Source organism: Empidonax traillii, unplaced genomic scaffold, assembly GCF_003031625.1.
Source record: "Empidonax traillii isolate 1590-97213 ecotype Southwest subspecies unplaced genomic scaffold, ASM303162v1 scaffold26:size2357266, whole genome shotgun sequence".
Lineage (NCBI taxonomy): Eukaryota > Metazoa > Chordata > Aves > Passeriformes > Tyrannidae > Empidonax > Empidonax traillii.
In genome coordinates this window covers 300352-325784 of record NW_020955219.1, presented here as the reverse complement: position 1 = coordinate 325784, position 25433 = coordinate 300352, and the positions used below count along the sequence as shown (strand labels likewise).

Here is a 25433-nt window from a genome sequence, read left to right as displayed (position 1 = left end):
ACCACGCATCTTTGTTCCCCAATGCACAGAATTTGCTGCTTCCTTCAGGTCCCCAAGGCCTGTGTGTCACATTTACAGGCTGCTGGAGCAGGGAGCTAAGCCATGAGGCATCCCAAAGACAGTCGCAGTGCAGGCAGGCAGGAGTTTGCAGTGGCATGCAGAACTCATGCATGCTCTTGGTATCTCCAGCTGCCAAATGGGTGGCAGGTCCTGACCCTAGAGCTTCCATCAGAGAGGAAGGGAGTCACCCTTTAGGATTATGGGCAGCAGGATGCAGTGATGAGGACCAGATGTGCATCTCCTGCCCTCAAGCTGCCCCAGTCACCACAACTGGGTGTCATCACCACCTGGCCAGGCAAGGCCTAGATAAGGAAGGGGACACAGGGCTTGGCCCATGGGGAAAGCAGATCTGTGAGTCCCCTCTGCCTGTCATTTCTCATTTACCCACCTGAGCTTGCCTGCACAATGCAAGCACACATTTCCTTGCAGACATGCGAGGCTCTGGTGGTCTCTGCTTCCCCTTGCCAGCAGCAACTTCCTGGAGCTAATAAGTAGGCAGGATACAGAGGCCAGAGCTGCTGTCTCACACCCTCTCCCATTTTCTGGCTGCTGTGCTGCTACATCTCGAGCAGGCGCCGGCCTATAAACCAGCACCAGATGGTGGGAGACTACTGAACTGTTTGCAAACTCTGGAGCCACAGCTCTAGGATGTACATCACCTGTGTTCCACAGCACCTCTGGACAACCACAGCCCTCCACAGCAGCAGAGGAGTGGGGTCTGGTGGTGATGGGATTTCAGGTGCTAAAGGCCTCTCATGCCACGCTGGGGACTAAGAACAGACAAGGGTGACCATGACGAGAGCAGGGTGACGGTAACACAACAGAATGTGTGGTGGCTGGGTTGGGTGATGGGTAGCAGAATCCAGCAGATGATGGCAGTGTGTCACAGCTTACCTGGGAGAGGGAATGTGGCTGCTGAGCCCAGAAGCCCAGGCAGGATTTGGCTCCTTATACCTCCCCAGCTTGGTGACCTGCCATACTCACTCTGTAGAGAGACCTGCTCTGGTCCAAGGATAGTGCCACCCCCACTAGCACACTGTAGATAGAAGGCTGACCCCCATCTCTACCAGCCTGAGTGAGTGTGCTCACAAGGGACAGCGAGGGGCTGGGACCCCACAAAGCCAAGCAAGGACAGCCCTCATGACCCCACACCCCGGGCACCCAATGTGGGCACACAAGACATTGCAAAAGGCACATCCTGCCCCAGTGCCCTCCAACCCAGTCCCCACAATTGCCCTTTAGGGGGGTGCCCCCATTCCAGGCTCCCTCTGCATCCCTGGTTCACAGGCAGGACCCCAAGACCCAACTGGGAGGGACCCACCCTGCACTGGCTTTGCTCCCTGTGCTCCATGCGTTGCTGCTGTCTGAATTTCCACCCAGCTCCATCTGGATCTCGTTCGGCTGCTGGCACTGAGCACAGGGGTCGGGCGGTGCCAACACATGGAAGCCATTAGAGGGGCTGTGACGATGTGCAGCAAGGGGGCCACATGCAGATTGAGGGGGGCTGTGCGGAGGGTCTCTCCCTGCTGCCGGGCTGGCAAGGGCAGGGAAGACGTCCCACACAGCTGCCTGCATCCTCTTCTGGCACTTAGGAAGGGCTGGCCTGGGCGAGGGTCTCTCTCAGCCCCTCCAGGCACCTTGGGAGGGTGCTGACTGGTCTGGGGACTAGCCCTGCTGCCTGTGCACCCCCAGCAAGAACCGTCCCAAGCTGTTATCTCACCTGGTGCCACTCACCTCTCCCCTGGCCCAGCATCATCGTCAAGGGGGTCTCATCTAGGCAGTGCCAATGGCATATCCCCTTTACTGGGGACATTGGCATATCTCCTTTATTGGCATCACTGCTCCATCCAGCCACAGCATGGGGGAGAGGGGCAGAGGGAAGGGGTGGGGGCAGTTCTCTTCCGCCTGCTGGCAGCTGGTGGGCGGTGGCGGGCAAGGCTCAGCACCCCCTGCTCACTGATGCCCGGCACCCCCGGGAGCCTACACCCATGGTCCCCCTCAACACTAGGCAGTGAAGTGGGGCTGGCTCAGTGTCTTATCCCCATTTGTTTAGCAGCGCTCAGAGGTGGAGCTGGCCTGTCACCCTGAGCCTGAAGTGACTCCAGCCGGCTCCTGGTGGGCTTGGGAAGTCCAATGCTCCTGGGAGCAGAGTCTCTCTCCTTAGGATCCATCCTGCAGCCCAAGGGTGTTGGGGGCTCTGGCAGTGTCCACAGCTGTGGGGTGACCCAGGAGGTGTGGGATCCTTGGGGGCCAGCAGTGGCATCAAGTCCCACGCATGGGCAAGCAGGTGCAGGGAGCAGGGATAAGCCTGGGCTCACTACAGGATCTGGGCTTCTGCCAAGAGAGAGGACAAGGCATCAAGAGGGCACTGACCTGCTCTCCACTTTCCACTCTCTGCCTCTCATTCCCCCCATTACCCCCCACCCTGCACCATGACTCACTTGGTAGTGCCTTCAAGTGGGTGGCAGCAACCAAGAAGTTGGGTTTGGTCTTGTCCTTGCCATGTTTCCTCATCCGGAGCCTGGGGAAAAGAGCAGTGGTGGCAGAAGACCCCCAGCAACCCCCTGGAGCATTGGGATTGCCCACAACCCCAGTGATCCTGCTCTGTGTTCCCCTCCAGCTGCGCCAAACTGTGCCCAGCTCAGCTTAACCTCTCTGTTGCGTCATCTCCAGGGCTACAACAGAAGCTGGTCATGAGAGAGAGGAGGACTGAGATGGGAACAGGGGCTGACAGCAGAGCGACAGCATGTCAAGGAGAGTGGGCAGTGGCCAGGGCAGAACTCCCAAGAAGACAAGACGTATGAAGGGGTGTCTGCACTGTCTCTGGAGCATGAGAGTCCCCAGCAAGGCAGGAGCCTTTGGTGGGGTGTTAGTAGCAGCAGCATCTTTGGGGAATACAGGAAAAGGTCCCATGGATCTGGGCTCATTGGAAAGACCCCAGGCAGGCCGGGCAGGACTGAGTGTGCAGGAAATAGGCTTGGATGTGACAGGGGGTTACAAGGGATGCACAAACCACCATACGGAGCATGAAATCTGTCTTGGCAGGGACGCAAGACTAGGGCTCTGGGGACACAGGGCACTCCATGCTGAGGGTTCAGGTGCCAGAATAGGATGGGGACAGCAATCATATAGACCCCTCCCTCTCAAAACCCAACCTACCAGATGAGGATGGTGATGACGAGAACAGCAGCCAGGATGAAGAAGGCAAAGATCCCAAGGGACACCAGGACAGCCATCTTCTCCAAGGGGTCACTGCGGTCTAGAACAGAGAGACTGTCACAGCCAAGGGACGCCACAATCCCCAGCATCTCGGGGACCCTGTTGCAAGCTCCTGGACACCCCAGCAGCCCAGCCACACACGGGCATGGAGCAAGAGGCCCTTATTATTGCACTCAACCACGCATATGCCCACCCTGGCACTCCTGACTGCCATCCCATCTCTACTCACTGATGGGCTCGGGGTTGGGAGCCTGGGAGGGCTCCTCAGCCAGGCTCTCCAGTCTGGCCTCTGTAGTGGTTTCTTCACTTGCTGTGGTGGCCACGTCTGGAAGAACAGAGAGGATGGAAACATTCACCCAGGGACCCACAAAGAGGAGCAACGAAGGTACCCCTTTTGCCCCAGAGGTCCCACGAGCCCCAGGGTGCCCCCAGGGTGCTTAGTGGTACTCAGGGAGCCCCGCTCTGCCCCAAGTCTACAGGGAGCAATCCCCAAATGGCAGCACATCTGCTATGCACAGCAGGACATCTGCTATGGGCTGGGAGATGTTTTGTCCTCCTGCAGCTCTGCCTCCCAACTTTAGAGGCCTAGGAGCTGAGACTTGCTCTGGTTGGTGTTTGGGGGAATGGAGAAGCAACTAGAGAGGGGCAGCTCAGGGTGCTGGAAGGACTTCAGGGAGGGATGGTGCAACATAGCAGGGCTGAATGCAGCCTCTCCCCCTCTCACCTCTGACTGGTGTTGCCCGGGCCTCGGCACTCCACTCGCTCCAATTCCCCGCATCCAGGAAATCCTTGGCACTGACTTGGACCACGTGTTCCAGCCCGGCGAAAGCATCTGTGATAATCTCTGACAGGTTCACTGTCTCTACCTGTGCCAGCAGAGGGGAGGTGTGGGGCAGGCAGGGGCATCCCCCACTGCCCTCTCCAGCCCCATGCACACCCCACTCCTATGCTGGTTTTGCCTTTCCTTGCACACGGCTTACCACGGACCAGGAACGGTGGATGACCGGTCGGTACTGGAGCCGGAACCTTAGCTGGAAGTGGGGTTCCTTGGGCCAGGAGGAGGGGTACTTCCAGCTCACATGGAGCCGCCGTGGGGCCAGGGGAATGGGCTCCACCACCAAGCCCTCGGGAGGGTCTGGCTTAACTGTGACAGAGAGGACAGAAGGCCCCTGTCACACTGCACTGCCAGGCAGAGAGGGGTGGGGTTCCCCTCTGTCACCCAAACCTAACTGCCCAGGGGATGGATGAACATTGGGACAGACGGACAGATGGAGAGGGACTCACTGATGGCCTGCATGGTGACATCAAGGAGGCGGTAGCTGAAGCCCAGGGGGTTCACCTCAGTGATGTTCAGGCGGTAGGAGCTCCAGAACTCTGACCTGTGGACGGTGCAGGTGCCAGGACGGGATGGATCCTGCAGGCACGGCCCCACATGCCCATTCTTGTTCCTGTGGGTGGGGAGGCAGGGTGGTGACATGTCCTACCTGCACACCCTGCATATGTTCCCAACGCTGCCAGGGAAGTGCCATGGGAGACCCCCATGCCAAGACCCTAGTGGAGGAGGCAGTCCCTCCAGCTCAGTAGCACTCACCCTTCCAGAGTCCACCATGTCCCTCTGAGCACAACAGAAGGGAGCCCCATCCCAGCTTCAGTCCCCCTGGGAAGGCCCCTCCATGTGGTAAGCTATTCTCCCAGACCCCAGGCTTAGGTAGATAGCTCCCCCAATGGGGACCCCCAACCCTTGCTTTGGGGTCTCTGCTGAAGGCTGTATCAGAACCTTTGGGATGGGGCCCAGTCCCCAGGAAGCAGGAGCAGGGTGGGAGTCAGTCCTACCTCCGCTTTTCTTCACCCGTCAGCGATTTCTTCCTGCCATGGAGATAGATGAAAAAGCAGATGATGAGGATGAGGGGTCAGCATGAAGCCAACCCCACCCTGACTCAGAGGAGAGGCAGGGGTCTCCACACTGCAGAATAGCCCCTCACTCCCACATCTGATATACAGACATGACAGCATGGGAGACAGAACTAAAACCCTACCCAGTGCTGTTAGTGAGCAGCCTGGCAGCAAGAGGTGGGGGTCCCAGGGAAAAGAGATCGTGGTGTACAAGAGGGTTTTCCCCAGAGGACCCCCTTTCCTGCCTGGAGTTTCATCACACAGCACTAAAGATATGGAGATGCTGCTAAAAGCAACTCTCTGGTGGCTGGCTTCACCCTCCCCCTAGAGCCCCCCAAATCCCTTGCTTCTCACTACCCCCTCTCTGCAGATCCCCTGATGATCCACACAGCCCCCTCCTCACCAAGCCCCCGGCTCTTGCAGCTTTCAGCAGGGCTGTACTTTATGAGCTCTGTTGGACTTCAAAGCCACCCGCTAATTTGGCTCGCAGGGATAATTAGAAGCAGCAATGCTGTCAGGGCTCCTTTCATCCCAAAGCATGCCGGAGCACAGCGGCTTGCAGATGACCTGCTTCTCTTTCATAGCCCCTCTGGTGCTGGCAGAGCTGTCAGCAGGAAGGGAGCCTGCCTGTGCCAGCCCCCCAGTGCTGCTGAGGTCTCCCCAGGTAGCAATTAAATGATTGGAGCTTAGCTCACTCCAAAACATGACCTGCTCAGGGGTGCAGCATGGTCCTTGAGGCAGGGGGTGAATCCAGGGTGTGGGTGGGATGGGTAGCTGAATTTGGTGGTTAACTATGGCTGGGACCCAGAGATTACCCCATAAGCCCCCCAGTCCATGCCCTGTGGGGGTACATCACCTGTATGTGGTGATGTATCTGGTGGGGAGGAAGGTCTCCACACTGGAGGTCCAAGAGCAAGAGAAATTCTCGTAGTCAGATGCTCTGCAGGACACAAAGGGGACTCCCGGCAGGTCTGAGGTCCAGAGGGAAGTGACAGTCAGTGAGGGCACCCCATTGCACAGCCCATCCAGCACAAAGGGATGCCAAAGACCTCTACTGGCAAGCCCCTGGCCCAGGTGCAGGCATCGCTGACCCATCCCAGTGGGGTGACACCCCAGCAACAGCACAGCCTGCAGACATGCTACTCACGCCCCAGACGCAGGGACACAGCGTGCAGGAGGCCACCGTCCTCGCCATGGCAGCTGTATGTTCCCATGGAGGCCAAGCTGGCACTTGGCAGCACCAGGGCTCCCTGCTGGATGGCTGAGCCCTCTGGCAGTGCTGCAGCACCTGCCCGTCTCCATTGCACTGGTGAGCTGGAGAGGAGAGACCGGGCAGGCTGCATTAGAGGACAGGAATGGCAGGTCATCCCGGGCCCACCCTGTAAACCATTCCATTGGATAAATCCCCCAGTGTACATGGAAAAGACCTACCCAGCATGGGCACCAGCGCACGACAGGGTCACATCTGTCCCCAGCTGTCCATACTGCACACCTGGAGGGACACATATCCCCACATGAGTGTCAGCACTCCATGACACCCCATGCCAGGGCTGGGAGTGGAGGTAGGCAGCTTGGGGCTATATCCCACAGTGGGCACTGGCTGTAGGGTCTTGCTTCACACAGGTACCACATTGGAGGACTAATAAGGACTGGTCCCAGTTGGGGTTGTGTGAGCAGATGCAGGGGGGGACTGGCCAGAGAATGCCCATCACAGTAGGGCTGTGTTTCTTGAGTGCCCCAGTTCTGGTAGGTCTGCTCCTGTGTGGGGGGAGTGGGGTGCCCTCAGGGTCCTCATGCCTGGGATATGGGGGGTCATGTGGGAGGCTCGGTGGGGGGCTCACCTTCCTCTCCCCAGCCCTCGGGGACGGCGAGGGAGGCTGATGCCAGGGCTGCTGAAAGGAACACCATCACCCTGCCCAGGCCTGGGATGGAACTGTGCATCTGGGGAGGCAGAGCAGGAAGAGAGAGGGTGTTATTCCCTGCAGTAGGGCAGATGGCAGGGTCCACATCACAGATCATTCCTGCAGGACCATGGACCCTGCATCTCCTTGCCATCTCATCCCATCCTGTGGGGACAGCACAAGGACCAAATCCTGGGATGCCAGCTGTGACATCTGGCAAGGTCTGTGCCACAATCACAGCTGGTTCCTGGCTGCTGAGCAGTCCCTGTGCCTGGAGGGGGGATGCAAAGGGTAAACATTGACCAGGAGCTTGGGGATGAGTGGGCTGGTGGGATTAAGGGTTCTTTCCCATTGCAATTCTGTGCTGGGAGCCTTGGCTGGCTTCCAGTCCCAGGGTGGCCCAGAGACCTGTGCATGTGCAGCTGGAGTGGGAAGGGACCAAAGAGAAATTCTGGCCTGTATTTACATGGAAGGAGACAACAGTTAGCTCTAAACAGGCTCACACAGCAGGACTGTGAAAACTCAGGCTGTACCAAGTTCCACATTACTGCCCATGCCTGCACCCACTGTGAGGCTGGTCCATGTAGATCTATTCCCCTTTGGGCCATTTGTGGCTGAATGGCCCTGAAATCCCTTCCTCACACTCAGAGATCACCACTGGCTCTGGGTGAGAAGAGCAGGGGATGCTGAGTCAGGGATGTGCACCCAGCTGCCCATGGGTCAACCCCTGCAACAGATTGGAGTCTCCCTACCAGCATCACCCCTTCCATCCCAACATACACATCCCAACCTGCACATAATCAGCCTGTCTGTGCCAGTCAGCATTACCCTGCATCTGGTCTCACCTACATAGTACTGCACATAGCCAGTGTCACCCTGTCCATCCCAGACAACTTCACCCCCTCCATCCCAGACAAGCCAGATCACCCTGTCTGTGCCAGCCAGCATTACGCCAAGGCATCCATCCTGGCCAGCATCACACTGTCCCTATCAGCACCATCACACTGTCTGTGTCAGTCAGAAATGAATCATTTCTCCCTAGAAGACCCCTCTACCCACCCCTCATGAATGGAGAGGCCTGTTATCTACACTCACACTGTTGGGCTCTGCTCCCAAGTGCAAGCATGCAGGGGCTACAGGCACAGGAGGCAGTGAGCTCCCTGCCAGCCCCAAGTGCAGGCATAAATCTGTGTTCCCCAGGGCTCAACAGCTGAGAGACTGGAGGGATGGATGCTGCAGCCCAGCGAAGGCACCCCAGAGCAGCTGCTGGTTCCCCTCCTGCGGTTGGGTGCCCATGGCCACAGACCAAACCGCCTGGCGAAGGAAACGAGAACTACAAGGCAATCTGCTGCAGGGGGCACGGCGTGTGGCACCCCACATCAACCCCGTCCTGAACATGCCAGGCAGCCTCAAACACAAGCCCCAAATGTGAATAATTTCATGAGACTGTCATAAGCTTTTCCTACCAAACCACCAGTAGAAATGTTCCCAAGAAACATCAGTTAAAAGGCCTCTGCCAAAACTATGCTGGTAAGTAAATGGGAACATTTGGCCTGAAAGTAAAATATTTTGGTGATGGAAAAAAAAGAAAAAAAGGAGACAGAAATGAGTGTATTTTGTCTTAAAAGCAGTGACCAAAAATAACTCCATACAACATGTGGACCAGAGCAAAGGAATGGTTCTGGGGGGAGGGGGGGAAGGAGGGATGTCAGGGGAAGGGAGAGTGCGTTAGTATGGAGAGAGAAAAATAGTTTTAAAATAAAATTATTTCTTCTCCCGACCACCCTGTTTTTTAAATGCTGCAGAGGGTGAAGACAGAGCTGATGCACCCTTTGCTCACCCTCACCATGTCTCTCTGTGACAGGAGAATATGCTCTGGACACTGGGTCACTGCTGACATGAGTTTGCCTGGTCACAGGGCCACTGACTTGTTCAAGGCCAGTCTGGAAAAATGACCCTGCAGCCACAACACTGAAAGGCCTCTTCCCCTCTGTGGACAAGGGAAGAGCTTGTAAGTAAGACACTGCTGATGTCCCCAGGGAACAGTGTAAGAAGCCCTGCCTGGCCTGGCCTGGCTAGGGGTGGCAATGCCAGAGGACTTAGAGGCATCTCAGACCCTCATGTGGTGGCAGAGGCCATCTCTGCAGACCCTGCCCCCAGATGCATCCCAGCACATCCCCATAATGACCCCCAGTGGTTAAGTCTAGTTAGGGACAACTAACCTAGACCCTAAACTCAGTGGTCTAACCCTAATCCTAACCCTAACTCTAACATCACTGACCCTGGGGGCCACTCTGCATCCTCCACCCTTCCACACCCTTTGCCCCAGGGCCCCGCCACCAAGAGGTCTGCATCCTCACCCCACCACCCCATGCCCTCACAGGGGCACACCTGCCAGCACAGCGTGGGGGAAGATGGCTCCAAGCCCCTCCAGTCACACATTATCTTAGTAAATGACCCACATGAGCAATGACAAAAACCTATCCCTGACTGAGCACTACTGAAGAGAGAATCATCCCTTCCTCCCCTGCCCAAAGGCCACAAACAAAAGGAGAAGGAGCCACAGAGCCAGGGAAGATCTGGAACCCTCATCCCTGGGTGCAATGGCATCGCGAGGGCCTGGTGCTGCGAGACAGCCTGCCCAGGAAGAATCCCCTTATTTTCTGCCACCAAACTCCCTGGCCAAGGGAAAAACAGGCGTGCAGATGAACATATGGGTGTGCACGGCCAGCCCACCTTCCTTGGTGGTTCTGCACCCCCACAAATGGGAACACAGGCAGAGAAAACATCCCTTCATACTTGAACCAGCGGTGACACATTCTGGGGACACAGAGTCCTAGCGCAGTGGTCCTGGAGCCGAGCCGGGACAGAGGGAACAATCAGAGCTTTTCTTCCTGCCTGCATGCTAATCCTGGCCCAAGAGACGTCTGCCGCCTGCCCCGGGCTGTGTGATTTCCCAGTGCCATGGCCAGGGCAGAGGGACTCAGCCATGGCCAGGGCAGAGGGACTCAGCTCAGCCTGGGGAGTGTTTTGGTCCTGGCTGGAAGGGCAGCAGTGCCAGACCCTGCTCCCTCAGCATGGGATGCTCTTGTCAGTGGCATGGCCAGGGTGGCCAGGCTGCCTGTGAATGTGAGCCAGACACGCAAGGTGCCACCCTCCACCCCACACTAACTCTGCTGTTACACTGGGCACCATTTGAGCTCATCCAAAAGTTTTTGGGGAGCGGTAGGGAGAAATCCTGCCATAGGCCCCTTCCTGCATCCAAAATTAAATGCTGCGAGCCAAAACTTTCCCCAGATCATGGCTATGTGCACCAGCACTGATGCCTATGTGGGGTTCGACAGTCCCCTCGACACAGCTGCTCTGTGCCATGCTCTGCCGTGGCCTGGCAAAGCCCAGTGCAGATTCCTGGGGGAAGCCAACTTTCCATTGCACTCAGTGTTTTAAAAGACAGTGGGGTTTGGTTTTTTCTTTTTTTCTTTTTTTCTTTTTTCTTTTTTTTTTTGTTTTGTTTCATTTGAAGTCACTCTTCAAAGAGAATGGGCCGCACACAGAGCTGGGATGGTGGGGATGGGGACAGAAACAGATGACACTGTGCCTCAGGGCTGCAGATGGCAATGGGGACATGTGAGATGCTCCCCACTGAGTACAGAAAACTGAAATGCCTCCTAACGTCTCCTCAGGGTGGTCAGGGGCAGCATTGCTGTAATAGAGATATGGCAAATGACCAAGAGCACTTGGCAGCTTTGCTGCCATGTGCCAGGCCCTAACTGAGTTACCCACCTGCAAAAAGCCACTCTACAATGGGCAAAGGCCAAAGATGGTTCTAATGCCCCAGAGACAGCATCACTCTGTATTCCTGCTCCTGACCTGGTGGAGCTTCCCCAGCCCTGCTCTCCAAACCCTCCTATCTGCCAGTGCCTGCTATAGGAAACATGTCCTGTGTTGGAATGCCATCCTACAGGCAGCATTTCAAAGCAGCAGAAATTCCCCTCTCTTAGTTTTCCTGTGGGGTTGGGAGCAGTGCCCCACTAATCCCTGTCCTTCTGGAAGCCAGGAGGAGCCATGGCATGGTCGGACTACCTCCCTGGGTCCACTGATCCACCCAGAGACCCGCAGGCACTCCACCCCTGCATCTTTGGTGACTTTCATCATCACTGCATGAACACTCACCTTAGGGGTGGGGAGAGCAAAAACCCCCTGCAACAGCCACGGGCACCCTCCCAGCCACTGGCTACATGGATAAAGCCCAGCAGGGTTCTGGAAGGGAGGGAAGCATGTTCCCCACCACCTCCAGGGCCATCGGGGGCACACACAGTTGCACTTGAGGCAACACCCTGCCCACCTTGGGCACTGCCAGGGTGAAACTCTGTGCACTGTCCCCAGCCCCTCCAGTGCCTTGGGAAGCTCAAAAAGGGCTGTTTTCCTCTGTGCCACTTTGGTGGGGCGCATGGCCCCCCATACCTGCTGGGCTGGGCCAGCACACAGACATGCACAGCTGCAGCCAGTGCAACCCCAGCACACTGGAATTACCCCAGTTAAACCAGTAAAACCAGTTGGAGTCTTTCCTTGTGAGGATGCTGCAGTCCAATAAGCCCCATGCACAGGGGTTGAATGTGGGACTAAGCCCAGCAAAGTCCCAGTGTGAGATTTAACTCAGGGCAGCCCAAACAGGGAATTATACCCCATGCAACCCAGGAGCAAAATTAAAATCCACTAAGCCGCACTCAGGAGAGGAATTAAATCCAGTGCAGTCCAAACTTGGGGTTAAATCCAGTGCAATCCAAACACATCGTTAAACCCAGCTCAGCCCAGGAGTGGGGTAAAATTCAGCTCAGCCAAAATGTGAGGTTAGACCCAGCACAGCTCAAACGTGGGTTTACGCCATCCAAATGTGGAGTTAAACTCAGTGCAGTTCAGGAGTGTGGTAAACCCCAGCTCAGCTCAAACACAGGGTTAACCTCAGCATAGCCCAATCATGGGGTTACGCAGTCCAAATGTGGGGCTAAACCAAATGCAACCCAAGAGTGGGGTTAATTCCAGCTCAGCCCAAACACAGGGATAACCCCAGCACCGCCCATGGAACCAGTTATGTCCACAGACAGGTACAATGCAAGTCTCCAACCAAACCAACCCCCTCCAACATGCCCTGATGATGCCCGGTTGACCACAGCCCCACTGGTGTCCAAAGCCAAGCCCAGACCCCCCCTGTAACCCAAGGGTCACCTCTCTCCTCTGTGGAGCCAGCAGCTGCTGTCGGTTCCTGGGGCCGGGGGGCCACCACACACCTCAGCATGCCAGCAGCATCGTGGAGGTCAAGGCTCTGCTCCTACCCTAGCCGGGAAACTCCCACCCCAACGCCCCGATTTCCTCCCTCCTCTGCTCCATCCTGCGGGAAAAAGTCTCTGGCTCCCGGTTGTAACCGGAGGGATTGGCAAGGGCCAAAACAGCGAGGGTTCTGTTAGCAGCCAGCGGCCCCCGACACTGTGCCAGCTGGCAGTGCTGCATTCCGAGGGGGGAGGGAAGGGGCGCCCCCCTCTCCATCCCCATCCCCACACTCTCCTCTCCGAAGCCATGTGCCAGAGAAATTCCTAAAAATAATTTCTCAGCTGTAAAGAAACATACCAGTGCTGTAGCTGTAGTGCTAGTGAGTTTCTTTACAGCTTGGAGATTATTTTTAGGGTGGAGGCATGAAAGTTGGTGGGGGTTGGGGGGGTGCTGCATCCCCACTGTCTTTGGCACATGGTGGCAGGACAGGGCCGGGCACAGTGCCGGGTCTGGGGACACGGGTGGGACCTGCTAGCAGAGAGCTGGGCCACCCTGTGATTAGAACAGGGTGGGAAAGGCTTTTCCTGTCCCAGGAACATTTTAGGATTTGGGATATTTTTCTGCTTCTGGGCTCAGCCCAGGCTGGCAGAGAATTCAGTGAACTTGCAGCTTCCAGCAGGACAGAGCAGCCAGGTACCACCCTGCAACCCAGCATGTTGTCCCCTCAGCATCATCTGCATCTCCCAGAACAAAGTTCCCCTGTAAGCTGGCCCTGGAGCTGATACAAGAGCATACACATGCATAAATGCAGAGGACAGACATGTCTGTACCTACATGTGAATGCCTAGGCACATCCAGCTTCTTCTGATGCTCTTGATGAACTGCAGCCTGGAGCTGGGAACTCTGATCTGGAGAGGGGCCCCACAGCATCCCCATGCCTGGTGCTCCCCCTTCCCTCCCCCTGCTCCAAAGCTGGCCAGAGCCCAGAAGCCATCGGGCTCAGCTCCATCCCTGAGGCACGAAGGCACACGGGTCAGCCAAAATGCTGCAGGGCCAAAATAAACAGCTTACCTTACACAAATGCTCCCCCAGCTAGCAATTTGCTGTCACTCCTTTTGCAAAACAAAATCCCTTTTGGGCTGCAGAGGGATTTCAGAAGTCATTAAGGACCACCTGGGCAGCCAAATAAAGCCATCACCAAAGGGTGGCCCAAATAAAGCCACTACGAAAGGATGGCCGGTTAACCTGTTGCACACCACTATGGACGGGGGGAAAGGATGGAAGTTGCAGACCCCTGACAATGTATGATGTGGGGATGCCAGTGCCAGTCTCTGGCACCTACCTAGTGGGATAGCCATGGTCTGTCTTCTCCAACCTTGGAGTCAACCCTATCTGCTTTCATAGAATCACTGAATAATTAAGGTTGTAAAAGACCTCTCAGATCCCCAAGTTTGAGCAGAGGAAGCTCAGGGGAGGCACACGGCAGGGACAGACGCTGGGGAAACACCTCACGGAGGCATCCATGCCCCAAACCTCATGCCAAATTAATCAGATGGCAGCCCCCAAGTCAAAGGGAGAGGTGGAAAAGTGGCAAAAAGTGGGGAAAAGCTGGGGGCTGCAGCACAGAGCCAGGGGATGGGGGCTGAGCCCTGCCTGAGTTGAGAAGGTTGGAAAAACACTGTCCAGTTCGTGTTCTGCTAGGGGAAAAAAACCCAGCCAAGTTCTCCTGAAAGATTAAGTGTGATCGTATCCGAGTGGGGGAAAGCAGGGCAATCCAGTGAGTGTGCTGACACATCTCCTTCCCCAGTGCTGGAGAGCCGCCTCAGCCCCACTCAGGGCCAGCTCTGTTTACACGATCCTATTGTCTTTTTTTCTCCTTTGGATTTCCCCCCTTCCAATGCTATAGTTCAGAGTAAACAAAAGCAAGCAGCCTCTCACTCCAAACATTTCAGCCATCCCAAACTTTCTCTGGAGGGGGGCTGCCCGTGGAATTTTCCTCATCCAAAAGAATTTCGAAATGTTCCCATTGCAGCCTGCTCTGACTGGAGGCCAAGATAGCTCCAAAATACTTCATGAAACACTCGAGCTACCCTCTGCACAGCCCTAGCTCCAGCTGCGCCCCAAAACTCCACCATGAACAGAGAAATCCTCTGGCCTGGCACACTTACCAGAGGGGGATAGAAGCACACCCCAGCCTGTACAGCCCCCCCAGGCCAGCCCATCACCAGAAGGGAGATAGCAGGTCCTGGTGAGGCTGGTTCCTACCTTTTGTATTTTAAGCTGCCACTTTGGTTCTTGTTTTCCAAGTAAGTGATGCTGGTGCAAAGTGCTTGGGTGCACCAGGATGGTAATGCACCCAAAACCCCACAGTATTTGCTTTGGCAGGCAGCATCTCCATAGCACCAGCCAGAGGGATGAGGGTGAAGGGAGTGCCAGAGTTCCTCTTTAGAGTAGTCAGTGGCACCTTGAGCACCAGGAGGGCAGTTTGCAGTGGTGATGCCTGCTCAGTGCTGCTGGCTTACCACGTGGGCAGGTGGAGAAGGAGGGGATGTACGTGCTAAATATATTCCCGAGGATGGAATGGGGGACAGCACTGCGCCTTGCACATCTCTAGGAGATGGCACATGAAAGGGGGGACAAAATGTACTCCAGGATGAGCCAAGTGCTGGGAGCCAAGGATGCTGATCCTCCCTGGCCCACATCACACTGTCAGGGCATGCACCGCAGTCCCAGAAGAGGTGGAACCCCAATGTGTTCAAGCAGAGATCCCCAAGAGCTCTCTTGGCTCTGACTGAGCACAGACATGGTGTGAAACCCATGAGACCCTAGCATGGGGGTCTGCACAATATACTGCACAGTACACTGGTAAGGGGAGCACTGCAGGCAGATCCTGAAACAGCTTCAGGGAGAAGAGCCCAGCTGAATAGATCCACAAAACAAGTCAGCAGTTGTAGGAAGAAGTACCCGAAGCTCAGTCCAGCACGGATTTGGCTGTCAATGCAAGCCACTGTAGTGGCCTGGCATGCTGATACACCTTACTTGCTTTCCCAAACAGTCCCTGGATAAGATTCCCTGTGTAGACAGTCCTGCAGTCCAAAACACACCCCGACATGCTGAGGAGCCCCCATATCCTCCCTCCACAGGCACATGCAGATTTGGGGGCTGCAACCCCTCAATATACACGCAGTCACCCCAGGAAGGCAAAACATTGCTGGTACCCACTGCATCTCCCACACACAGCATCACACACTGGTGGGCACAGAGCCCTGTGCCACCATAGAAGCACTGCCAGGGGGGAGATACCTCAGCTCCACGCCGGGCTGGAATCTTGCTGTGGGATGGGGCTCTGCTGGGTGCCCCCAATGCCTCTGCACCATCTCCCTGCGCCGCCTCGCTGGGCTCTCCTCCTCCGCGGAGGCTGCTCAGTGGTTTGGCGTGGGACCGGTCCTACCCCTCGACCCCCAGCAGCCCCCTCCCCTATAAAGGGGCCAGGCAACGGCTGTGCAGGGAGCAGAGCCCCTGACACAGCAGATGGGGTCTGTAAAGTGAGGCTCCCCCAGGTGTGTTTGCCTTGGCTGGGGCTCAAGCCCGTCCAATTAGAGCTATAGAAAACATATCTTACAAAAAACGAGGGGGGAAAAATAATCCTCTCCCCTGAGCTGGGGCCCAGGGTTTGGCCGGGGTTTCTCGGCAGGCCAAGCACAGGCAATGCAGGCTCTGCTGGCAGCAGCCCTGGGAGGGAGGGATGTTTGTGGATATTAAAATGCAGTCGTAAAGTAGAATAAAAGGGCAGCCTTGTTTCGGAACGAGTCTCAGAGGCTTTCCCCTCTCCCGTCATGCTCGGCACCTGGCCGGCAACACGAGCAGCTCCCCCTTCCCGCAGCCTCTCAGCCACCTCAGCTCGTCCAAGGACTGAGCTGCTGTCAGAGAGACCCCAATCCTCAGGGGTTAAAACCCATCATTTTCAGGAGGGAGAAGATTTGGGAGGCCACCCCTCTACAGCTACCCATAGTGGGTCAGAATTACAGCCATGTTTTTGTAAAACCCAACCCTGCACATCCCTTACTCAACACCCCTACAGCTCCCTGCATTCTCCTGTTCCCTGCCCTGCCTGCATGGAGCCAAGGCTGCCAAAGCCCTGCTGCTTGATGGCAGGCACATGGCAGCACCACCAGTATTCCACTGTTTGGCCTCTCCCTGCATCTCCGCTGGAAATAGAACAAACTGGACAGTGTTTTGGTTAAGGCTCAAAAATAACCCTGAGCACCCAACACCTCAGTTCCCTCACTGAATAAGGGGACATGGCAGGATCCCATGGGGCTCCCCCCATCTCCAGGGACCCACAAACCTCTGCTGAAGCTCTCTCCTTGAGATATCTCCCCAGATCCATCCCTGAAGCAGGATGCTACCTCTCCACAGCACTGCCTCTGTCTCCATGCTGCCATGTCCAGCTGTGAAAAGTCACACCAGGAGGTTGGGAAACAGTCACAGGCATCAGCCCAGCTAAGGTGGCCCCATCCTGGCCCACCTGCTTGGTTGCAGATGCCCAGTGCACATCTGGCTTCACCACTGCCTTCTGCCCCCCTCCCCAGCTCAGCAAGGAGGGGACAGTGGGCTGGGAGCCCGGAAGCTCCCCTCATCCATCCCTGCCTCCATCCCTCCCCCTTTTCCCTGACAGCATTCCAAAAGTGCAGGCTCTCCAATCCCCCGACCTTTGTCTCGTGGGGACCACAGCCACATCCCACCCCCAGCCACGGCCCAAATGACTAACGCCCCGGCAAGAGAACCGGGTGCCGTCGGGGCGAGCAGGGCCTGTCCCTTGGCCGCGCTCCCTCCCCACAGTGGTGAAATCACGTCTGGAGAAAGCCCGGGGAGTGAGAGGCCGGGCCCCCCCCCCGCTGCTTCCCAGCGAGGATGCTCATCGCTCCATGCCTGCTGGCCGGCCGCCCCCGCTCTGCAAACCCCACGTCCTAATGGAGGGGGGTGCTCCAGGCACGCAGACTGCAATAGAACCCCACATCGCATCTCCTCCTCCTCGCTCCAGCGCCTATAGCAACATCCCAGCCGTGGAAATGGCTGCGGGATGTGGAAACGCAGCAGCAAGACCCAGGTGCTCATAAAAGTGCTCCCGGAGTGTGGGCAGGAACCTTTCATCTCCCTTTAGCCTCTGTAAACCCGCCAAGAGACTGTGGGGAGACTAGGGGGTGGAAGGGGTACCCCCTCTGCTGGCATTCCCCGTGTCAGAGCAGACTGACTCACGGAAGGGGGCTGGTGGCTTGGGCTGGCTGGAAACAGCCCTGGGCAGCACCAGAGGTGACGGTGAGGGACGGGCCACCAGCGCTCGCCTTCGACCTGGCACGCGCCGGCCACGACGGGGGTGACTAATGCGGCTCCTTAAACGCCTCCGCCGGCACGGGAGCGTGGCTCCGGGTTAGGGTTTAATTATCTGCCTTCCTCCGCAGCCTGTGCTCTCCTCTCGCCGAACCGCCACGGGGACCCCGGGAATGTCGTCCATCCCCCTTCGGCCGGGGCTGCTGGCACAGAGCGAGCAGGGCTGCGGCGGGGAGCTGGCTGGGAGCACGCCGAGGCTGCAGCTGGGGGCTATAAAAAGCACGGCTGTGGTATGCAGCGAGGCACTGAGAGGGGAATAAAATAAAATCAGGTGGTGGATGAGTCGGGCGCTTGCTTCTGCACCGGGTCTAGCCCCAGTGCTGCTTCCCATCGTCCCTTCCCTGCTCCCTGCCCGGCTGACAGGCTGGGGCAAAGAGGAGAGCTGGGATTTGGCAAAGGATAGAGGATGCATGGGGTGGGTCGGCAGGCGACGGAGGGGGATCAAGGCTGGGGGAACAATCGCTGGCTCTGGTACACTGGCTCCTGCCCGGGGTGGAAGCATCGCAGCCACCCCTTGCCCAGCCCAGAGACGCCAGATCCGAGCACTCAGACTTCTCACAGCTTGTACTGGAGGATTAACCGTGTGCTGATTTACGGCCAGAGGTGCCTTTGCCAGGAGGAAGCTGGCACACCGACGGCGACAGTGGGTGCCCCACCATCCTTCAGCACCCCTAGCACCCAAATCCTGGTGGGGACCTCACCCAGAGGGAACAGTGATGCCACAAGCTACAGACAGACAAGGCTCCCCTTCAGGCCTGTGGGAGCTCCCCACTCAGGAAGGACCCATTTTTGCACAAGTCTGAGAGGGGGAAGGTCAGATTAATTTTAAACCTGAATAAACAGGGAGAGAAGGCAATGCCAGAGCTCGCCCTTCCCAGTGGGGATGCCCAACAGCAGAGCACAGCACCCACAGCACAGCTTTGCCCTGCCCAGGGGTTCACATCCCCCTAGGGGAGCCAGAACAGACCCACACCCAGAGGCCTCCCTTTTCCGCAAGGAGCTCCCAGCTGAGTCAGTGCTGGCAATGAACAGAACAGCTTCTGCTTGCCTTTGCAAGATTCCTCTGGTCTTCACGGGGAAGCACCTACTCTGGGACCCCCATCCCACTGGGAACAGCACCAGGGCTTGCCTGTCCCCTGGCCACAGTGCACAGTGTGGTCTTGGGAATGAACCAGGAGGAGAAAATAAAAAAAGAAAAACAGTAAAATTGTTTGTAGGTCAAAAGGAAAATGGAAAAAAAAAAGTTTGTGTTTTTCATGCCAAAAGGAAAATGAAAACCAAAACATTTTGTTCTAAATGATAGGCCTTGTTTAGTTTTCAGTGGTTTTACTTTTTTAAACTGGTTTGAGTTAAATCAAGCTAAATTTGTCTTCCAAACATTACCTTGGGGCGGGAAATAAAATAAATTAAAAAAAGAAAGAAAAAAAGAAAAAAAGAATAAATCAAAACATCTCGTTTGGAAAATGTCAAGAGTGAAACGCCACGGCTTTTCCAGCCTGGGAGAGCCGCAGCCGGGCACTGAACCCAGCTCATCTCACAACTTGGCCTCCCCGAAGCAACTTTTTTTCCCGGAAAATAAGGCAACTGCTGTGCCGATTGACAGCTGGGATGGCTCATGCCCTGGTGTCCGGCTACCATCAGGGATGCCCCCTCCAGTCACCATGCCAGTCCCCAGGACCTGCGGGAGCACAGAAAGACCCTGCTACAATCAGCAGCCGTGCGCGTGAGCCGAATCTGAGCTGAGCTGCTCTCCAAAACTCCTTTTTAAATGTCTTTTCTATTAGGTCAGCATTCCTGCGTTGCCCAGGGAAGGTGGTTACGGCCGGCAGCCCGGCACACAGGCTCCTCGGTGCTGGCTGCTGGCTCCCCGTCAGCAAGCAGCCTGCCCATGCTATTAAATTACTGAGAAAAATGGATCGTTTCACCAAAAATTAGGTGCAGGAACCTCTCATGCGGTGGCAAGGCAAGCTGGTAATTGGAAATTCATAGAGCTGGCCGCAAATGCTGCCTCTGGCTCCGCTCCACCCTCCTCTGGTTGTGGTGAGGGATGGCGGGGAGGCGTTTGCTGCTGTCCCTGGCATGCCGCTGCTGATGGAGATGTAGCGGCCAGGTCGCCAGCAGCACAATGAGGTCCCCTGCATACGCCAGGAGGGTTAAATGCTACTGCAGGGTGCCTCTGCTCTTGGTAGATGGAGAAAATAAGAGAAAAAAAAGCTCTCAGGGACCTTTTCAGGCACTGGAGGAAGAAAATTCTCCATGCACGGTTGGACCTGCTTACCATTAAGCACCCTCACCCTTATGGTGGCATGTCGCATGGGGACATCACCTGGGGATGTGGCAGGACACACTGCACCAGCCCCAACTAATTCCTCCAGCTGTGCCCCAGGGGTGAAAACCAAGATGACCTTACTTACAGACCATGCCTTGTCTTAAGTCCTTCATACATCCATCCATCCGTCCCAGGCACAGTGTGAGCACCACTGCTGCTCCATCTGAGCTCAGGCACCTCATTATCATCCTCCCAGACCACTGCAAGTCCAAACCTCAGTGCCTTGCTGAGCAGAGCCCTCCGAGGCATCTCCAGGGTAAACGGGCCTGCTGCTGGAGCTGCCAGAGAGCCCAGTGTGTATCTGCAGCCTCCATTTGGGAAGGAGGGATGAGGATGTGCAGCAGACCAAGAGTTGTGTCAACAAGATACTGCGGGAGACAGGTCCCTCACACGGGTTGCTCCTTGTGCTGACACCTGCACCAAGGGCCCTCATCTTCCTCACTGTGTGCAGCCCCTGCCCTAGTGCTGCAAGGACAGGGAACACAGCAGCCAGGGAACTGGAGGCACTCAGCTGTTTTTCTGGATGCTAGGGTGCAAGGACCTTGGGCACAGTCACAGCTGGAGAAGGAACATGGAGGCAGGCACAGAACCAGGGAGGCCAGGGAAAAGGCACGCTTCCCCTGGCACAACCATGCTCCAGCCACGAAGCTGCAAAACTCAAAGCCAGGATGGGGTGGAGCAGCCTCAAGGGAGCTACAAAACAGCCCCCAGGAGCCTTGCAGGAGCTAAAAAAAAATCAAAAGCAGCCAAAGCTCTGAAGAACCCCCCGGGGTTGCGTGTTGGCCCTTGCAAGACAACGATGGAGCAATAGCTGGTTGGGTCCACCACCTCCTCCTAAGCCTTGAGGCCTCAGGCAAAACTCATGGAAAGCAAAGGAAAGACTCCTGCAGACCTCCCCAGCAGCTGGGGGCTGGCCCTGTCCCTGCAAGGAAGTCTGGGGAGATGCCAGCTGGCCTGGGCACCCTGAGTGACAGCAGCTTTCGCAAAATCAAGCTGGGCCACTGCAGCGTGGCCATCCCTGGAGACCTTTGCAGGGCTGTTGCAGCACAGCTGCTGGATCTCTGTCGCAACACCAGCACGGCACTGGGATGGACCATGATGGAGACGCAGTATGACGGCACTTTCTGGTTTTCCCTATCTACCTCAGCAGGAAGGCAAGGGCTGAACTGTGCTTTTCACGATGTTATTGAAGTCAAAAGGCACTGATGCCTGTGCTGACCTTCATCAAAGAGGGGCTTGTGAGGTCCTGGCTCCAGCTCCGACTATCGGTCTGGCCAGGATGAAAGCTTTCTGTCCCAAAGGAAGGGGGTGGTGAAAGCACAGGAAGGCAAAGGAAACAGCTGGACAGGCATAGCCACGCCAGCCTAGGGGGACGTGCTCCAGGGATGCTGTGTCAGCTCCACTGCCTCTCACATGCTCTTCTGTGGGGACATCCACACCACTTAGGCCACCAGGAGGATGGCAGGAAGCTGCCCTGAGCCCTGTTTGGGGCTCCTCAAGGTGGGATGAGACTTAACACCAGCTGAGCACAACACCTACCAAAATCCAGGGGTCAGAAGACTCTCCCCAGGCTGCTGCAGAGATGATGGTCCCCCCAAGCTGGAAGCTTCTTCTATCCCTTCTTCCCCTTCGGTGGATCTTCAGCACTGGCTTCTTAGCAAGGCTTGGCATCCCTTGATTTCTCTTTACGAGGTAGAGTAAACAAGAAGGTGCCCAAATGACCTTCTTTCCACCATCAGGATTTCATTAGATGAAGGAGCCCTTAACATTTCCACCTCTCCCTATACGGCAATCTCTGCGGGTCTGAAACAGTTTTCATTAGGCAGTTTCTATTTTAGCTGTCTCCATATTGAGAGGGAGGGACCAGAGCCGAGCAGCTAATTTCTGAAATGCTTTCAGCATCTTCCCCTCTCCTGGTTGATGCACAGTCTTACCTGCATGCAGGCCATCTCCACCTGCATGAGCCAGCCCGACAATGTCAGGTCTCCTGAGGTTCCTCCAGCCTGCCTGCCCTCTCCAAAAGCACCTTTAGGAAACATGTACAAGCAGGGTACTGGTGGATGTCACTGTCCCCTGGCCAGACACTTCCAAAATTCCTCATAAGCTTTTTCAGAAAAGATCGATCCCTGCTGGAGCAAGTCCAAGCTCTCTGATCAGATGTGACTAATGTGACCACAGAGCACACACAGTGCTGGTAGGATGGAGGCAAATCAGATCTTGACAGACTCCTCGTTCCTCTTCCCATTGACCTCTCCCACCCAAAATACCCCAAAACACCAGAGGAGGAGATATTTGTCACCTTTTTTTCCCCATGTCCCAGACTTGTACCACTATAGAGAAGGAAAAATTGCATCTTGCAGCCCAGCTGCCCACCTGTGCTAGAGAGCTTAGCAGATGCTCCAGGGGTTGCAGGTGTTGTGACCTTTCAAAAGAGTCCAAAATTCACCTCATCCTGCTCCCATTCCAGGGTGACTCAGAGACCTGGGAAGCAGCCAGACTTGAGAGATAATTCCCATTAACACGCTGATCCCTGACGCTGCAAACCTGCTTCTAATCCTCAGAGGAATTTTCCATTTCTCCATGGAAATGGTCCATGGGAGTCTAGCTCTTGGGGAAGACTCAATCAAAACTGCAAGATATCTGTGCCCTTCTCCGCTTTCACAACCTGGATGGTAGGAAAAAACCATCGCCGGGAGGTGCACAGAGATTTGCTGGTAGGAACTGGGGTCGCAAAGTCATGGTACACCCAGCCAGAGAGATTTGGTGATCTTCACACATGCAATGCTGTTGTAACCACAGGGACACTTAGAAAAAAAACAAAATTCTCTAAACATTCCAGCAAGCCATTTCAGACATCCCAGGGCTAATTCCTGATGCTGACATTGCATCAGCATTTCAAGTGCTGGTGAAGCCCCAGTGTATTGCTTACAGGGAAGAGCTCCCATACCATCCGTCCTTGGCTATATTTTTGGCAGGGGCAGAGCCATCTTTTCCCATGCCTGAACAAGAAGAGGGGAAAAAAGGCTATGAGAGATGCTGAAAATTTCCAGAGGCAGAAGGGCAGAAACACAAGCCAGCACCTGCCCCTCCTGAAGGCAGCATCTCACGAGGGGTTTTCCTCCAGAGCCAAACCCACGGGAGAAGAGGAGGCAAGAATCCTTTGGCTTGTTTAACCTAACAAGGAAGCTATAAATACAGCAGGGTAAACACCGGAGAGGGAGAAGAGGTCTTGAACTAAAAGCACAATGTTGGCACAAACCCACAGGGGAATAAGCTCTCCAGGAACGCATTCGGCAGGAAACCGGAGGGAGGTTGAGGCCTGTGTGAGCAGGAAGAGTCTGGAGCTGCCTTTGAACAAGAGCAGAGTAGAAAGAGAGGGTTTGAACTGAGTGCTCAGCTAGCTCATGGCAGGTGAGGATGCCATGCATTGTCACCCTCCGTAGGGGTTTCCCCACTCAGGATAGACCAGGTGAGCCATGTGAGAAGGGCAGGATAACTCCATGTGCAGGATGTGGGCTGCCTGGGTGCCCACCCATCATGACAGCTTCTGATGAACCCAGCAGCTGCAAAGGGGAACTGCTGCTGCTGCTGCCACGTGAAAACGGCGGGGAGACTTATTGTGCCGTGAGTCATTCATTCATCGTTCACAAACAGGGCCTGCACTTGGCCAAGCATCCTGCTCCCCCCCACCACTGGGACAGGGAAAAATTGGCTTATTAGATATAATCTAGTCAAGTTTTCCCCTCCCTGAGAAGTTCCTCTTCCTGGAGTAGGAAGGGCAAAATCAGAGCTGCTTTTCTCCCATGTTCCTGCAGGCAGCCTCTGCCTTTAGCTGCACCCTCCAGGGAGCCCTCCCTACCACCCTACTGAAACTCACATTCCCTATTCACCCACCATTGGTAACATCCAACCATATGCATGACCCTGCTGTCACCAGTTAGATCTGTCCCCCACCCCCCAGTTCCACTTTGGCTGCCAAGGTCAGTTCACAGCTCTCTGGAGAGGGCATACTACTCTTTTCACTTCCCCAGAAAAGGGCCAGGTTGGTGGAGCAGATAGTGCATGGGTGCTGAGGGAACATCGTAGCCACATCTCATCCTCGCTCCTGCCACAGGAGGACCTCTACCAGCTCACAGCTCCCTCTGAGACTCCTCTGCCCCGTGGCAGCCTGGGACGCTGCGTGCTGCTCCGTGTAGCTCCACGTGTAACCTCGCTGCGACCTGCCCTCCAGTAAACAGGGAGAGTGCAAACACCCCACCTCCTCCTGCAAACGAGACAGCCAGACGTGGAGCAGTCACCTCCCGGCACCCAAGGCGCTCAGCCAGCCCTGGACACCCCAGCTCTGGCTGTGTCACCCATGCCGGTCATTCCAACACCATTTTGGGCACAGCAACACAAGCTCTGGGTTTCTCCCCATCCATGGGGACCAGGCACAAGGCACCCAGAGGCCCCGTCACAGTGGAGTCTTGGTTTGCTGACAGCAATGTCTGAGCCAAGGACAGCCCCTCGGGCCCTTTTGACACCCTTCACCAGCCCAGAGGCAGAGCTTGTAGAGCACCTGGTGGGTGACACAGCCAGCCTGCGAGGGTGGCAGTGGGCACAGCTCAGGGCTGGGCACTCGTGGGGGCTGGCAGAGGACAGAGAAGTTGGGATTGAGACAGCATCCTAGGGCAAGGAGGGACAAGGAAGACAGAGAGCCCTGCCAGCGCCCGCGCATGGGAAAGCGCCTCTCTCAGCGCCTCTCCTAATTGGGAGCAGCTTTTCCCTCCTTGGACCCCCCAGGAGAAGAGGGGGCCCTGCCAGGGGGGTGCTTTGCCTGGCATTCAAGCCTTTCTCCAGAAAACTCCCTTTAGAGTCAGTGGGGTTGTCTAAATTGGGAAGGGTGGTGACGGGGGTCTGTGGAGGCTGGGGAAGGAGCTCAAAGACCCCACCCTGGGAACGCCGTCTAGTGCCCGAGCATCTCCGGGCAAGGCGGAGGCGCGGAGGGCGGAGAAGGGGGAGCAGCACCGGGTACCCACAGGCAGCCAGGAGGAACCGGGAGGGCAAATCCCTGCCAGGGACTTTTTGAGGGGACACGGACACAGACACACAGGCACAGCCCACCCTCATCCCTCCAACTTTCTCCGCCCGGGCAGCAAAACAGCCCAGGGGAGCCGCCTGCCCGCAGCCGCTCTCCCCTCACCGCGGCGTCGGGGCGGCGGAGACCCATTCCCCTCCAGGGGTGAGGACGAGGGGGGACTGTTTCCTACCTTCCTGCGTGGCGCCGCGGCTATGTGTCCATGGCGCTAGACGGAGTGGCAGCGGGGCCGGGAGCTGGAGCGGGACCAGGGCCGGGAGCGGGGCGCCCGCACCGGGCTGGCTGCGGCCGGTAG

General features: G+C 56.4%; 1 protein-coding gene across 2 annotated transcripts; it reads right to left on the bottom strand.

The window, feature by feature from the left end:
• Window positions 1-1832: 1832 nt before the first annotated feature.
• On the bottom strand, window positions 1833-25433 carry IL11RA (interleukin 11 receptor subunit alpha). Of its 2 annotated transcripts, none has more exons than XM_027906256.1 (13): window positions 25311-25433; window positions 7014-7113; window positions 6604-6664; window positions 6320-6486; window positions 6029-6143; window positions 5113-5145; window positions 4564-4727; window positions 4260-4423; window positions 4004-4145; window positions 3509-3604; window positions 3220-3319; window positions 2502-2581; window positions 1833-2394 (listed from the first exon to the last, which is right to left on the bottom strand). In XM_027906256.1, the coding sequence occupies exons 2-13, from the start codon at window positions 7111-7113 to the stop codon at window positions 2378-2380; spliced, it is 1239 nt and encodes a 412-aa protein (XP_027762057.1). In that variant the 5' UTR covers window positions 25311-25433; the 3' UTR covers window positions 1833-2377. The 2 variants fall into 2 exon arrangements, with proteins under 2 accessions (XP_027762057.1, XP_027762065.1); XM_027906264.1 differs by lacking the exon at window positions 25311-25433 and adding an exon at window positions 14607-14615.

What these genes read in the sequence shown, in the direction of transcription:
- IL11RA (XM_027906256.1), bottom strand. Translation starts at nt 7,113, where the DNA reads ATGCACAGTTCCATCCCAGGCCTGGGCAGGGTGATGGTGTTCCTTTCA. An exon ending in TGTGTCCCTGCGTCTGGGGC is followed by an intron (nt 6,144 to 6,319) that starts GTGAGTAGCATG and finishes TCTGGACCTCAG; the next exon opens with ACCTGCCGGGAGTCCCCTTT. An exon ending in TGTCACCATGCAGGCCATCA is followed by an intron (nt 4,424 to 4,563) that starts GTGAGTCCCTCT and finishes TCTCTGTCACAG; the next exon opens with TTAAGCCAGACCCTCCCGAG.